Here is a 17,396-nt window from a genome sequence, read left to right as displayed (position 1 = left end):
AAAATAACGAAAATATTATAAAAAAATGAAAAATTTCGACGAGGACGAATCGAATATCCTCGGAAAAGGAAATAAAGTTCGACGGGATCAAGTTCCGTGGGAATAATGAAATTTAAGGAATGAAAATAGTCCTGGAGGATTGGAAAGGACGTCGAAATCATGTGGAACTAAAAAAATAACGAAAATATTATAAAAAAATGAAAAATTTCGACGAGGACGAATCGAATATCCTCGGAAAAGGAAATAAAGTTCGACGGGATCAAGTTCCGTGGGAATAATGAAATTTAAGGAATGAAAATAGTCCTGGAGGATTGGAAAGGACGTCGAAATCATGTGGAACTAAAAAAATAACGAAAATATTATAAAAAAATGAAAAATTTCGACGAGGACGAATCGAATATCCTCGGAAAAGGAAATAAAGTTCGACGGGATCAAGTTCCGTGGGAATAATGAAATTTAAGGAATGAAAATAGTCCTGGAGGATTGGAAAGGACGTAGAAATCATGTGGAACTAAAAAAATAACGAAAATATTATAAAAAAATGAAAAATTTCGACGAGGACGAATCGAATATCCTCGGAAAAGGAAATAAAGTTCGACGGGATCAAGTTCCGTGGGAATAATGAAATTTAAGGAATGAAAATAGTCCTGGAGGATTGGAAAGGACGTCGAAATCATGTGGAACTAAAAAAATAACGAAAATATTATAAAAAAATGAAAAATTTCGACGAGGACGAATCGAATATCCTCGGAAAAGGAAATAAAGTTCGACGGGATCAAGTTCCGTGGGAATAATGAAATTTAAGGAATGAAAATAGTCCTGGAGGATTGGAAAGGACGTCGAAATCATGTGGAACTAAAAAAATAACGAAAATATTATAAAAAAATGAAAAATTTCGACGAGGACGAATCGAATATCCTCGGAAAAGGAAATAAAGTTCGACGGGATCAAGTTCCGTGGGAATAATGAAATTTAAGGAATGAAAATAGTCCTGGAGGATTGGAAAGGACGTAGAAATCATGTGGAACTAAAAAAATAACGAAAATATTATAAAAAAATGAAAAATTTCGACGAGGACGAATCGAATATCCTCGGAAAAGGAAATAAAGTTCGACGGGATCAAGTTCCGTGGGAATAATGAAATTTAAGGAATGAAAATAGTCCTGGAGGATTGGAAAGGACGTCGAAATCATGTGGAACTAAAAAAATAACGAAAATATTATAAAAAAATGAAAAATTTCGTCGAGGACGAATCGAATATCCTCGGAAAAGGAAATAAAAAGTTCGACGGGATCAAGTTCCGTGGGAATAATGAAATTTAAGGAATGAAAATAGTCCTGGAGGATTGGAAAGGACGTCGAAATCATGTGGAACTAAAAAAATAACGAAAATATTATAAAAAAATGAAAAATTTCGACGAGGACGAATCGAATATCCTCGGAAAAGGAAATAAAAAGTTCGACGGGATCAAGTTCCGTGGGAATAATGAAATTTAAGGAATGAAAATAGTCCTGGAGGATTGGAAAGGACGTCGAAATCATGTGGAACTAAAAAAATAACGAAAATATTATAAAAAAATGAAAAATTTCGTCGAGGACGAATCGAATATCCTCGGAAAAGGAAATAAAAAGTTCGACGGGATCAAGTTCCGTGGGAATAATGAAATTTAAGGAATGAAAATAGTCCTGGAGGATTGGAAAGGACGTCGAAATCATGTGGAACTAAAAAAATAACGAAAATATTATAAAAAAATGAAAAATTTCGACGAGGACGAATCGAATATCCTCGGAAAAGGAAATAAAGTTCGACGGGATCAAGTTCCGTGGGAATAATGAAATTTAAGGAATGAAAATAGTCCTGGAGGATTGGAAAGGACGTCGAAATCATGTGGAACTAAAAAAATAACGAAAATATTATAAAAAAATGAAAAATTTCGACGAGGACGAATCGAATATCCTCGGAAAAGGAAATAAAAAGTTCGACGGGATCAAGTTCCGTGGGAATAATGAAATTTAAGGAATGAAAATAGTCCTGGAGGATTGGAAAGGACGTCGAAATCATGTGGAAGTTAAAAAATAACGAAAATATTATAAAAAAATGAAAAATTTCGACGAGGACGAATCGAATATCCTCGGAAAAGGAAATAAAAAGTTCGACGGGATCAAGTTCCGTGGGAATAATGAAATTTAAGGAATGAAAATAGTCCTGGAGGATTGGAAAGGACGTCGAAATCATGTGGAACTAAAAAAATAACGAAAATATTATAAAAAAATGGAAAATTTCGACGAGGACGAATCGAATATCCTCGGAAAAGGAAATAAAAAGTTCGACGGGATCAAGTTCCGTGGGAATAATGAAATTTAAGGAATGAAAATAGTCCTGGAGGATTGGAAAGGACGTCGAAATCATGTGGAACTAAAAAAATAACGAAAATATTATAAAAAAATGAAAAATTTCGACGAGGACGAATCGAATATCCTCGGAAAAGGAAATAAAGTTCGACGGGATCAAGTTCAGTGGAAATAATGAAATTTAAGGAATGAAAATAGTCCTGGAGGATTGGAAAGGACGTCGAAATCATGTGGAACTAAAAAAATAACGAAAATATTATAAAAAAATGAAAAATTTCGACGAGGACGAATCGAATATCCTCGGAAAAGGAAATAAAGTTCGACGGGATCAAGTTCAGTGGAAATAATGAAATTTAAGGAATGAAAATAGTCCTGGAGGATTGGAAAGGACGTCGAAATCATGTGGAACTAAAAAAATAACGAAAATATTATAAAAAAATGAAAAATTTCGACGAGGACGAATCGAATATCCTCGGAAAAGGAAATAAAGTTCGACGGGATCAAGTTCAGTGGGAATAATGAAATTTAAGGAATGAAAATAGTCCTGGAGGATTGGAAAGGACGTCGAAATCATGTGGAACTAAAAAAATAACGAAAATATTATAAAAAAATGAAAAATTTCGACGAGGACGAATCGAATATCCTCGGAAAAGGAAATAAAGTTCGACGGGATCAAGTTCAGTGGAAATAATGAAATTTAAGGAATGAAAATAGTCCTGGAGGATTGGAAAGGACGTCGAAATCATGTGGAACTAAAAAAATAACGAAAATATTATAAAAAAATGAAAAATTTCGACGAGGACGAATCGAATATCCTCGGAAAAGGAAATAAAGTTCGACGGGATCAAGTTCAGTGGAAATAATGAAATTTAAGGAATGAAAATAGTCCTGGAGGATTGGAAAGGACGTCGAAATCATGTGGAACTAAAAAAATAACGAAAATATTATAAAAAAATGAAAAATTTCGACGAGGACGAATCGAATATCCTCGGAAAAGGAAATAAAGTTCGACGGGATCAAGTTCAGTGGGAATAATGAAATTTAAGGAATGAAAATAGTCCTGGAGGATTGGAAAGGACGTCGAAATCATGTGGAACTAAAAAAATAACGAAAATATTATAAAAAAATGAAAAATTTCGACGAGGACGAATCGAATATCCTCGGAAAAGGAAATAAAGTTCGACGGGATCAAGTTCAGTGGAAATAATGAAATTTAAGGAATGAAAATAGTCCTGGAGGATTGGAAAGGACGTCGAAATCATGTGGAACTAAAAAAATAACGAAAATATTATAAAAAAATGAAAAATTTCGACGAGGACGAATCGAATATCCTCGGAAAAGGAAATAAAGTTCGACGGGATCAAGTTCAGTGGGAATAATGAAATTTAAGGAATGAAAATAGTCCTGGAGGATTGGAAAGGACGTCGAAATCATGTGGAACTAAAAAAATAACGAAAATATTATAAAAAAATGAAAAATTTCGACGAGGACGAATCGAATATCCTCGGAAAAGGAAATAAAGTTCGACGGGATCAAGTTCAGTGGGAATAATGAAATTTAAGGAATGAAAATAGTCCTGGAGGATTGGAAAGGACGTCGAAATCATGTGGAACTAAAAAAATAACGAAAATATTATAAAAAAATGAAAAATTTCGACGAGGACGAATCGAATATCCTCGGAAAAGGAAATAAAAAGTTCGACGGGATCAAGTTCCGTGGGAATAATGAAATTTAAGGAATGAAAATAGTCCTGGAGGATTGGAAAGGACGTCGAAATCATGTGGAACTAAAAAAATAACGAAAATATTATAAAAAAATGAAAAATTTCGACGAGGACGAATCGCGTATCCTCGGAAAAGGAAATAAAGTTCGACGGGATCAAGTTCCGTGGGAATAATGAAATTTAAGGAATGAAAATAGTCCTGGAGGATTGGAAAGGACGTCGAAACCATGTGGAAGTTAAAAAATAACGAAAATATTATAAAAAAATGAAAAATTTCGACGAGGACGAATCGCATATCCTCGGAAAAGGAAATAAAGTTCGACGGGATCAAGTTCCGTGGGAATAATGAAATTTAAGGAATGAAAATAGTCCTGGAGGATTGGAAAGGACGTCGAAACCATGTGGAAGTTAAAAAATAACGAAAATATTATAAAAAAATGAAAAATTTCGACGAGGACGAATCGCATATCCTCGGAAAAGGAAATAAAGTTCGACGGGATCAAGTTCAGTGGAAATAATGAAATTTAAGGAATGAAAATAGTCCTGGAGGATTGGAAAGGACGTCGAAATCATGTGGAACTAAAAAAATAACGAAAATATTATAAAAAAATGAAAAATTTCGACGAGGACGAATCGCATATCCTTGGAAAAGGAAATAAAGTTCGAAAGCAACAAGTTCCAGTGGAAATAATGAAATTTAAGGAATGAAAATAGTCCTGGAGGACTACAACGTATATTTTTTCACACTGAATTAGTTTAACGGGACAGGGAAGTTGCTGATTGCTTAACTGATTCAAACAACGATAGTTTTGTACCAAATCGAGTTAAATACAACCCTGTATACATCAAAAGTGGTTCCAAGCTCCGTCTCGCCAGCAACGCAAAGTCCTGGAGACCTTAAAACCACCAAATCTAACGTACTAGTAGGATTTTCCCATTTACATCCTACAAGGACTTAGCACATCAATAAAGTCTTCGAAAACTGTAAAAATGTTACGGTGTCGACTGTGTTTTTGATTATTTTTTGAGCGCCTCGTTCTCTAACACTTTAAAAGATAAAAAATCATCCCTCGGACTTATCGTATAACTCACGGCAGTCCAAATTCACGTAATTTTGGTATTTTCCAAATGCAATCGCGTTTCCGGCGAATCGGAGCTGTTCACTGAACGTCAATTGTCACTGTCACTTCAATAGATCGATTTCGATGGTTAGTGTAGCACTAGAGCAGAAATTCCGGGTCCGATTTCACTTGAATATTGACGTCAAACTTCATAATCGAAATATTATCGATTATTTCCCGATATTACCCCCGAATTTCGGTGTTTGAAAGCTTTTGTGAGTTTCCATTTTGTTCCCATCGATCCGACGAATTCAACATTAAAAAACAAAAACGAAAATTCGTCAATTTACTTACCGACATAAAGTGTCGTAATTGATTGTTTTCGATAACCTCGTATCTATAATAACTAAATCGTGTAATTTCTGTTGGTATTCCTCCAAAGCCGTCAAATCCGAATTCGACAGAGACACGTCGAAATTCAATTTTTCGGCCGCCTTTAAAATCGTTTCCCCAACTTGATCCAACGTCGAAAAAACTGTTAATATCTAGAAATATCGAAAAACTTGTTTATTTTATAACGAGTAAACCAAAAAAACGTCTTTTATCTATTAGACGTACGAGGTCTGTCTATTAAATAACGAGACCGCGCGCCTAAAGCCCGTCCTGGACTAGGTATAACACATTTGACACTGACCAAAATATTTCGCCCAAATTTCGTTGAAAAATTAAAAGAAGATCTGGAATTGGGTCGAGAAGATTAATTCGTACCAAGTCTCGTTATTTGATAGCCACACATCGTAAAGATGATGGTTAAATTCTCGGAAAGTCAAATATTGGTGGAGAGTTGAAGTTTGGGGTTTTTTCTCGAAAACGGTGAGTTTTATCAAAAAAAAACCTCAAATCAAAGTTGTAGATCTTGAAATTCTTTACAAAAAAGGTCCTGATGGTTTTTTTTCTAAGAATCACCATTTCCGTGTTATAAGAGTCGCTAGAATCGAATCGTCACGTCAACTTCAAATAATCAAGTAAAAATCAACCGTAGTTACTTCGACGACATAGTAAACAACAATTTAGTACTTTTAGTACCATCTACGTGAAATATTTGTATAAATTATTTTTAAGATTAAAAAATTTGATTACCTTTAATCTATTTGTGGGTGGTGAAATTTGTCCTAATTTATTTTCGTGGAAACTTCTCTGTAATCAAAAAAAAAAAAAAAAAAATGAGGAAATTATCATTAGATAAACAGATAAAAAATTAACGACGTATAAAGGGAATTACGCATGAAAATTGTAACGATTAGTTCATCATAATTATTCATTTCCAACGTTGCAAAGATCAATTTTGTAAAATGGTTTGGCGCTTTTTCTTTATTATTTTGTTTTTATTTGATGATGACAGTCACGTGACACACTCTGCGTTCGCGAATACAAATCGACGTGTCCAAGAAATTTCCCCAAAAAGTTTAAACTATTGGAAAACTTTATTGGTAACACCTTGTATATTAAAACGAAATTTTCGGCATTTTCAATTGTATACATTGCAATTTGTGGTATTGTGTGATTGAATTATCAAAAATTTTTATGTTTCATTGTATTTTGATACCTCCTGTAAATAAATTACAATTTATGTTAATTTTTTTCAAAATGTCTCTTTATGGCGAACGCTTTTGAACCATAAATTTTTGTTAAAAAATAATTTTTGCTCTCTTTAAATTGTACAGGTTGTCTTTTTAAAAGTTGCGTATTATTAACCATGGGGCTTAAGCCGCCCCTGCCTTCAGATAGTAGTTTAAAATTATTTGTTTTTTAAATGTTTATTATAAATGAGAAACGAGGGGTCGTATGAAAAATTTTTTTATGTCACAGCGTTATTTTCACGTTTTCCATTCACAAGAAGTGTTTACATCAAGTCCCGGAACACCTTATTATACAGGATGTCCCATGACGAGTTAAAACTATCTGTATATATAGCAAAATACTTATAGTAGGATCATGAAAATTTCTACGTTTAGGTTTTCGCATACGATCTTTTTAACTAAAATATTTTCAAAGATGGCCGACTTCCGGTTCTACCGGAAGTCGACTGTAACTTTGTTATTTTATATAGAACATACTGTATATTAATACATTTTTGAAATCTACGTGAAATTTTAGTATACTTTTGTCTGAAAACTTTTTTCGAAAAATATATAATTCTTGAGTTATTCATTTTTTTGTAAAAAATTTTACCGTTGCAGACACTTATAAATTATTTTTTTGTGATAATACCCTTAGAGATATGAAAATAGTTTCTATTCGGTTGCTTTTAGCAAGGTCAGACGTATTTGAATCTATGTTGAAAAATGTTTCATTTTATACAGGGAATATACAAAAAGTGTTCAAAGTTTAACTTCATAAATATCAAATTTCGTTGTTTTTTTAAATGGAACCACCCGGTTTTTTCTATTTTTATGCATTCAGGGGTTAAAAATAAGGCAAATTCATGAATAATTTCCTATACCTAAGCCTTACCGTTATCCAGATATTGAATGTTTTCTGTAATTGTTTAGAGTTGCAGAGGATGTTGATGATTCTTTTAAAAACATGCGAGTTTGGTCGTGGTTATGGTTTAGGTGTAGGAAAGTTTACATGAATTTGCCTTATTTTTAGCCCCTAAATGTATTAAAATAGAAAAAACCGGGTGGTTCTGTTGAAAAAAATGAAGAAATTTGATATTTATGAAGTTAAACTTTGAACACTTTTTATATACACCCTGTATAAAATGAACAATTTTTCAACATAGATTCAAATAGATCTGACCTTGCTAAAAACAACTAAATAGAAACTATTTTCATATCTTTAAGGATATTTTCGTAAAAAAATAATTTATAAGGGTCTGCAACGGTAAAATTTTTTACAAAAAACTCAATAACTCAAAAAGTATGTACTTTTCCAAAAAAGTTTTTAGACAAAAGTATACTAAAATTTTACGTAGATTTCAAAAATGTATTAATATACAGTGCGTTCTATTTAAAAAAATGAAGAAATTTGATATTTATTAAGTTAAACTTTGAACACTTTTTATACACACCCTGTATCAAATGAACACTTTTTCAATATAGGTTTAAATACGTCTGACCTTACTATAAACAACCCAATATAAACCATTCTTGTATCTTTAAGGGTATCATCGTAAAAAAATAATTTATAAGGGTCTGCAATGGTCAAATTTTTTACAAAAAACTCAATAACTCAAAAAGTATGTACTTTTCCAAAAAAGTTTTTAGACAAAAGTATACTAAAATTTTACGTAGATTTCAAAAATGTATTAATATACAGCGCGTTCTATTTAAAAAAATGAAGAAATTTGATATTTATGAAGTTAAACTTTGAACACTTTTTATATACACCCTGTATAAAATAAACAATTTTTCAACATAGATTCAAATACGTCTGACCTTGCTAAAAACAACTAAATAGAAACCATTTTCATATCTTTAAGGGTATTATCACAAAAAAATAATTTATAAGAGTCTGCAATGGTCAAATTTTTTACAAAAAACTCAATAACTCAAAAAGTATGTACTTTTCCAAAAAAGTTTTTAGACAAAAGTATACTAAAATTTTACGTAGATTTCAAAAATGTATTAATATACAGTGCGTTCTATTTAAAAAAATGAAGAAATTTGATATTTATTAAGTTAAACTTTGAACACTTTTTATACACACCCTGTATCAAATGAACAATTTTTTAACATAGATTCAAATTCGTTTGACCTTGCTAAAAACAACTAAATAGAAACCATTTTCATATCTTTAAGGGTATTATCCCAAAAAAATAATTTATAAGAGTCTGCAATGGTCAAATTTTTTACAAAAAACTCAACAACTCAAAAAGTATGTACTTTTCGAAAAAAGTTTTTAGACAAAAGTGTACTAAAATTTTACGTACATTTCAAAAATGTATTAATATACAGTATGTTCTATTTAAAATAACAAAGTTACAGTCAACTTCCGGTAGAACCGGAAGTCAGCCATCTTTGAAAATATTATAGTTAAAAAGATCGTATCCGAAAACCCAAACATAAAAATTTTCATGATTCTACCACAAGTATTTTGCTATATACAGACAGTTTTAACTCGTGGGACATCCTGTACGGTAAATGAATATTCAAATCAAGATGTGTTTGATTTACCTTTACGTCCTTCATCTTCAGTATAGAAGCTTGTGGTTTGTTGGTAGTTTTTGGTGTGGCGTAATTATCTGGTAAAGCATCTAAATAAAAATGAATCGTTTTTCTTCTTTCATATCTTCCGTCTATAGAGGCATTACCTTCTTGAGCTATTGGTAAATCCTTAATTTCTATTTCGTGTTTCGGTGTACAACAACCGAATTTCCACCAGTAATTTCGAGAGGGTTTTCTTTCTTTCGTTTAATGTGAAAAAGTTTATTATTCATTAGTCGAATTGATTCTAATTGATTCTGTTAATTCAAATTATTGAAATCAACATCCTGTTTTGAGTATTTTGATTGTACGTCGAAATATAATATAATAATAATGATAAGATAAACAAACTTGATAATTACTGAATCATAAATTATGTTTAATTAACTAAATTAAAAGTTATTTTATCTGTTTTCAACGATTTAATTGTAGTAAGTTGGTACTACTTAATTTAATGTTGACAACTGACTTGACGATGCATTATTCATGTATGAAGTTATTTCATATTTCAAGATATTATTTACATTAAATTGAAATTGAGTTTTATGCAAATCTACAGTGAAGAAATTCCTCGGGTAGACTTAACTTTAAAATTAATCACTTTAACAAACTTTTAAATTCAAATAATATTTCAAAAGTCAACTGTCAAACATGAATTAGTACTACCAATCGATCACTTACGATATATAATTTCCCTAATTTATATTTTTAACAATTTGGAACTTTTGCTTGAATGGAAAGCCTTTTATTCCTTGTACTTTAATATAATACTTCAACTATATGTTTCTTTTTGTTATTAATCAGATAAAAACTCAATTTCTTAATATACAATGAAACCTATTTAACTGCCTATGATTTATCGGTACATTTTACTTAAAATATCTTTTAAAACAAAGTGGTGGTTCAATTCATTCATGTTTATATTCTGTTATTCACTTTTTTTGGTTTACTTCGAACTTTGAAGGAATCAATGGTCAATCAAAAGCGAGTTTTATTGTCTATGTCTCGCGTTTGAATGTATGCGATTGGAACTAACGCCAAAATATGCCTCAATCTCACGATAAGTCACATTACGATTTTGCAATATCAGTTTACATACAGCATCGATGTTTTTTGGTACAACAAATCCTTTTTTTTAAATTAAGATGAATGATTCAAGTAGGTATATGTAAACATCTAATTCATATGACATGTTTTGAGTACATTCATCATTAACGTCAAATGTCAAATGTCAAGCTTAAGTAGCAACCTTCGTTTTGTTAATGTAAAATCAATTTATCTGAGATTGAGTAATATAATGTGAGAAAATTAAAATAATTCATTTTGGAAATGGAAAAAATATTGTTTTCGATGATATTGGATTCGTCTTCGACTATCCTGTGTGTAGTAAAACTTGTCTATTTGGAAAATCGGGTAAATTGGTTAAATAGATTTCAATGTATTTATTATTTAAAAAACAGAATGTTAATAGTCGACGTTATATTTATAAAATTGTGCTTGTTTAGTAAAAATTTTGTACCTGATTCTTTTTGATAAAGATTGATATTAGATCCGAATTCACTACCGCAATTTCGACAAACTTCCATATTGACTGTAATTTTAGTAGACTGAACGTATTTTTTTAGGGTTTGAAAACATTTATCTATATAGAAATGATAAGATATCATTTACTAAATTATTAGTATTGATTGATTGTATTACAAGCCGAATTTGCGATAAAAAACTGATTTCGTATTATCAAAACTTGATACAAAACATGGAACTTTTAATAAATTGCCACTGAAAAGATTCTGCGGCTTTTCCATACACCAGCATGATGTCCATGGTGTGAAAATGGTCTCTTGGATGACCATCACCGGTTATTTAGTTAAAACAGTTGTTTGGTTTTTGCCATGGAATCTCGGATCAAGATTTTTCATATTGCCATACAAATATTTTTTTAACCTAAAGAAATCCAAGCCTATTTTCCAACAATCTTTGTTGAAGCAATCTTTGTTCACGAAGTTGTGAAAGTAGAAAACTTCAAAAATATGTGGTTTTTAATTAATTTCTTTCCAGATTAAGCTTGTTCGTAAACAAAGCCGGAATTCGATGAAACCTTCGTAGTATAACTGTGGTAATTATGTCCTCGTTTTTTACAAAAAGGAAATTCTAAAGCTCGCTTATTTTGAAAATGTATTTCGTGAAAGATCAGCTTTTTATTTTGAATAAAACCCCATTATGAATAAGCTTCAATGAAATGGATTCTTTTATAGAACTTCTATAATTCGCGGTTTATTTTCAAAAAAAAATATTAATATCGAATGTTTTCTATAACTTACATTGAAGGTACAAGATTCGAAGCTAATAAAAAAGAAAACTTATTATTTTTTATTATTTATATGTTTTTGTTAACTTTATTTAATACAGAATCATCAATAAATGTTTTAACTATGTGAATCGAGATTTAATCTGTTTAACTGATTTATTGAAAGAAAATAATGACCAAATTTCGAAAAAAAGTGAAATGTAAATTTGCGTTGTTGCCGAGTTTCAACAATTAACAGCTTTCGAAAAAAAAAACTATTAGAATTGATTGTTTTATAATAAGATCAATTGAATTAATTGAGTGTGCTGTAAGAGGATATCAAAAAAGTGAAGTTAGCTAATCGAAATAGCAAATCTCCCAGTTCTGTGATATACAGGGTGTCCCACGAATTAAAACTATCTGTATATGGCAAAATACTTGTGGTAGAATCATGAAAATTTTTATGTTTGGGTTTTCGGATACGATCTTTTTAACTATAATATTTTCAAAGATGGCCGACTTCCGGTTCTACCGGAAGTCGATTGTAACTTTGTTATTTTATATAGAACCTACTGTATATTAATACATTTTTGAAATTTATATAAAATTTTAGTATACTTTTGTCTGAAAACTTTTTTCGAAAAATGGATACTTATTGAGTTGTTGAGTTTTTTGTAAAAAATTTGACCATTGCAGACTCTTATAAATTATTTTTTTGTGATAATACCCTTAAAGATATGAAAATGGTTTCTATTTAGTTGTTTTTAGCAAGGTCAGACGTATTTGAATCTATGTTGAAAAATTGTTTATTTTATACAGGGTGTATATAAAAAGTGTTCAAAGTTTAACTTAATAAATATCAAATTTCTTCATTTTTTTAAATAGAACGCACTGTATATTAATACATTTTTGAAATCTACGTAAAATTTTAGTATACTTTTGTCTAAAAACTTTTTTGGAAAAGTACATACTTTTTGAGTTATTGAGTTTTTTGTAAAAAATTTGACCATTGCAGACCCTTATAAATTATTTTTTTACAATGATACCCTTAAAGATACAAGAATGGTTTATATTGGGTTGTTTATAGTAAGGTCAGACGTATTTAAACCTATATTGAAAAAGTGTTCATTTGATACAGGGTGTGTATAAAAAGTGTTCAAAGTTTAACTTCATAAATATCAAATTTCTTCATTTTTTTAAATAGAACGCACTGTATATTAATACATTTTTGAAATCTACGTAAAATTTTAGTATACTTTTGCCTAAAACCTTTTTTCGAAAAATGCATACTTTTTGAGTTATTGAGTTTTTTGTAAAAAATTTGACCATTGCAGACCCTTATAAATTATTTTTTTACGAGGATATCCTTAAAGATATAAAAACGGTTTATATTTGGTTGTTTTTAGCAAGGTCAGACGTATTTGAATCTATGTTGAAAAATTGTTCATTTTATACAGGGTGTATATAAAAAGTGGTTGAAGTTTAACTTAATAAATACCCAGTTTTTTCATTTTTTTATATAGAACCACCCGGTTTTTTTTATTTTAATGCATTCAGGGGCTCAAAATAAGGCAAATTCATGTAAACTTTCCTACACCTAAACCATGACCACGACAAAATTTGCATGTTTTTAAAACATCCTCTGCAACTCTAAACCTTCACAGAAAACATTTAATATCTGGATAACGGTAAGATTTAGGTATAGGAGATTATTCATGAATTTGCCTTATTTTTCACCCCTGAATGCATTAAAATAGAAAAAACCGGGTGGTTCTATTTGAAAAAATGAAGAAGTTTGATATTTACGAAGTTAAACTTTGAACACTTTTTATAGACACCCTGTATGAAATGAGGAATTTTACAACATAGATTCAAATACGTTTGACCTTGCTAAAAACAACCGCATAGAAATAATTTTCATATCTTTAAGGGTATTTTCGTAAAAAAATAATTTATAAGGGTCTGCAAAGGGTAAAATTTTTTACAAAAAACCTGATAACTCAAAAAGTATGTATTTTTCGAAAAAAGTTTTTAGACAAATCTATACTAAAATTTAACGTAGATTTCAAAAATGTATTAATATACAGGGTGTTCTATTCAAAATAACAAAGTTACAGTCGATTTTCGGTTTTCCCATATATACATATAGTTTTAACTCGCCGTGGGACACCCTGTATAATCTGCCCCTTTCTTTTTTTTGATAATTACATACAGTGATTGGTAATTTTAACAAAAGAAAACCAAATTCGAATCTAAATATTCAACATCGTACCGACGAAATTTCTCGATTAACTTCCACCCTGTTTTGATTAGGGTCGAAATATATTTCGGCGAGGTATTTAAACATTTTCTTCTTCTCATATTTATAACTCAGTTTATTCCAAAAAAAAACAAGTAAATCAATCAACGGTTGTAATTTTAAAAAGGTTGAAACTTCATTAAAAAATTTCCGCGTCTGAGAATTTAACGAGATTTAGAAAAATCTTCGGTCGACATTTGAAAATTTTATACAAAAAAGTTGAAAAAAATAAAATTCCGATGAAGAATTCCAAAGTTTATAGAAAAAAAAATTGAAAAATTGTCGTTAGCGCTCAGGATAATGACACCATCTTGTATATCGTTTTTTCGACGATCCCTCGCAATTTTTACCAAATCCCTCAACTGCTATTCTCTCCCCGTCATCTTCACCGATTTCTCCCCCATCTCCTGGACGCCACGTCTCACCAGGTCCTAAAACCTGCCACCAGGTCTGATTTTAACGACTCCATTGTTGTTTTACTTTGTTATATTCGTCCCTAGATGTCCTTCTGATCGTACATTACGAGTTCGAAGCTCAGAAACCTTTGTAAGTTGTCTTCGTCTTCTGAGACGATCCCTGCTTCATCAGCACAACATACCATCGTCATTTCTTTCGGTATCCTCTTCCAATTTGCTTTACCTCGTTTATACCGGCCGTGAATCTTCTTTATATTCAATAGATTTGTTATATTGATCAATCGTACCCTGTCGAAAGCCCGGGTGAGATCGATAAAGTGTATATAAGCTGTTTTAATCAATTCTACAACATTTTTCTGCGATTTGGCGGATCTCGATTTGAATTTTTTGATTGAAATAGATAAGGGATGCAAGTCAATGTCGATTGTTGATCGTAGCACGTGGTGAAATTGTTTTAATCGGGTTGTCGGTTCAAAATTCATTAATTTTTTTGTTATAGTTTTACTCACGTGCGTATCTAAAGGTTCTTCTTCCGGAGTTAATGCCAATGAGCTTTTTCGATGAAAAACGCCCCTCGTGGTATCTGAAACAAAATGGCGGAGACTTAAAAACCGTTAAAAAAAACATCTAAACGACATTTCGTACCTCCCTCGTGACTAATTGGTGAAAAAACACGAAAAGTTTTTGGAAAATGAAAATATCCGATTTATCCTGATTAAATTCGCGGGGATTTATCAATTTTTTTTCACGACTTACATTAATTTATTAAGTGTAAGTGTAGAAGGATGTTTCCGGAAGTATCCGGTCCAATTCTGCAGACGTTAACTACCGATATTAGTTTTTCTCGTTCGCCATCAATTTTGGGCATAGAAATTAATCCGAAGGGGCTAAATCTGGTATAATAATCAGCCTATACCAGCGAGGATAATTTCTATTTTGAAATATATGAAAAGTTTTCAAGTATTTCTGATAAATTTGAAAGTATTTATATTGTATATACAACGCGTTATATAATTGGACAACAATATCTGTTTTAATTGTAAATATCTCGTTCCCCTCGTAGAAATATAATAAATTACCTTGAAATCGAACAATGGACTAATGAATTCCAATGTCTGTAATTACAAAACGTAATACAACCACGTACGAATCATCATTTATATATATTGAAATCGAGTTATATAATATTTCGACAGATCCACAATTTGTAAATTAAATACGAGGTAGTACTTACGAAATTACCCGTATAATTCAAAATAAGATACTTTATTTCGATATTAAATCGAAAAAAATGTAATATTTCGATAATTCTAATCGATTTTCGTCATATTCGACTCGAAACTATTTACATTAGTTTTGGGTTCCCCCTGGTATTATTTTTTACAAAATTTATTCCTAAAGTCAAGCTTATATGTCTGAATTATTGAACCGTCCACCAAGAATTACGATTTTTTTTTTCAAAAAAATTGATCTATTTCACATCTGACACGAAAAAATCTGATTCCGGTTCTGGATAATTCGACGAGGGAGTTCAAAGTTCATCGAACTCAATAAGATCCGCAATAATCCATGCAACAGTATTTGACATTTGACAGATGACTCTAAATAAGACGTTATGGTGTAGGAAATTATCAAAAACAAAAAAAGAAGAATCACTTTTAGGTTAACTTTTAATGTACTTTCCTCTATGATAAAAATAACAAAAAACACACTTTGAAATAGTAACTGAATTATATGTTGGAAATACTATATTCGTCTATCGACTATTTCCAAGGAAAATCTATTTTCCATTAACTGTTAAAATAAAGGACGATAACGTCGCTTTGGAAACTGACGCTTCCGTTTAAGTGGCACTCCGTCATTTCGTATTCAACTTTCCGTTCGCGCGTTTTGTTTATCATTCTCTTTCCACCGAGTTTCTCGCATGATTATGTAAACTTTCAATCCAATATTATCGCTACACGGCGCGCAGAAACATTTTCATCAAATTGTTTACAAATAAGAAATAGTTTACACGCGTTTCGACCTAACCTAACAGTTAATTTCATGTTTTGTCTTCAATTATTGCTTTCCCTGATTTCTACGAACGCTTCTGTCAAACAAATATCGATGCATCATCCAGAATTGACAGTTCGATTGATATTTAGTCGTATAGATCTATGATACGTCACCTGTCAACATATTATAGACGCGTTTTGAAGTACGGCGATTACGCCTCGAATAGCAATCGAATGATAACACGTTTCGAGTACGTTCACGAATAAAAACTTTTACGTCGACATTGACATATCTCGAAATTCAAGTAGCGATCCTCGTATAAACATAATTTGTTTTCCTATAATGAAATAACGAGGAAATTATCGTAAATACGTATAACGAATATGGAAGTTGGCAATGGAAACATTTTCTTTGTTAAGCAACAGCCTTTTTTAGATTTAGTTACACCACGTACGATAAAATAATACCGACAATAAATTGTCACTTTCCCTAACCTCGTCGACACCAATAACAATTCTAAACGCCGTGCGTACAACCATTCATTCATTTATTTAATGAACTTGATATTATTTTTTTATATACAGTATGATGTAATAAAATCGAAGGTCAACTTTCTATAGTGACGTTCGAAAACAACGTCGAATGTTTTATCTTCGTTCTGTTCATGTACAACAAGTGTCTGTCTCTTTCTCTATACGCGGGACAATCGTCGAATGTTCCATCTTCGTTTTGTTCATGTATAACAGTGTCTGTCTCTTTCTCTATACGCGGGACAATCGTCGAATGTTTTATCTTCGTTCTGGTCATGTACAACAAGTGTCTGTCTCTTTCTCTATACGCGGGACAATCGTCGAATGTTTTATCTTCGTTCTGGTCATGTACAACAAGTGTCTGTCTCTTTCTCTATACGCGGGACAATCGTCGAATGTTTTATCTTCGTTCTGGTCATTTATAACAAGTGTCTGTCTCTTTCTCTATACGCGGGACAATCGTCGAATGTTCCATCTTCGTTTTGTTCATGTATAACAGTGTCTGTCTCTTTCTCTATACGCG

General features: G+C 31.2%; 1 protein-coding gene across 7 annotated transcripts in view; it reads right to left on the bottom strand.

Annotated features, from left to right (window-relative positions):
- Positions 1 to 17,396, bottom strand: part of LOC130892327 (high affinity cAMP-specific and IBMX-insensitive 3',5'-cyclic phosphodiesterase 8) — a 52,241-nt gene that overhangs the window by 22,687 nt on the left and 12,158 nt on the right. For 5 of the 7 annotated variants that reach the window (XM_057797703.1, XM_057797707.1, XM_057797706.1 and 2 more), the window contains 3 exons: positions 14,855 to 14,928; positions 6,276 to 6,332; positions 5,490 to 5,680 (listed from right to left, as the gene is read on the bottom strand). In XM_057797703.1, coding sequence (XP_057653686.1) covers positions 5,490 to 5,680; positions 6,276 to 6,332; positions 14,855 to 14,928 — 322 coding nt within the window. Of the gene's footprint in view, positions 1 to 5,489; positions 5,681 to 6,275; positions 6,333 to 9,313; positions 9,544 to 10,862; positions 11,305 to 14,854; positions 14,929 to 17,396 lie in introns of those variants that run through there. The other 2 variants (XM_057797708.1, XM_057797702.1) reach the window with 2 other exon arrangements.

The sequence above is a fragment of the Diorhabda carinulata genome, chromosome 4 (assembly GCF_026250575.1).
Source record: "Diorhabda carinulata isolate Delta chromosome 4, icDioCari1.1, whole genome shotgun sequence".
Classification (NCBI taxonomy): domain Eukaryota; kingdom Metazoa; phylum Arthropoda; class Insecta; order Coleoptera; family Chrysomelidae; genus Diorhabda; species Diorhabda carinulata.
The sequence above is the reverse complement of the archived record's forward strand: the minus strand, read 5'-3'. Positions and strand labels throughout refer to the sequence as shown.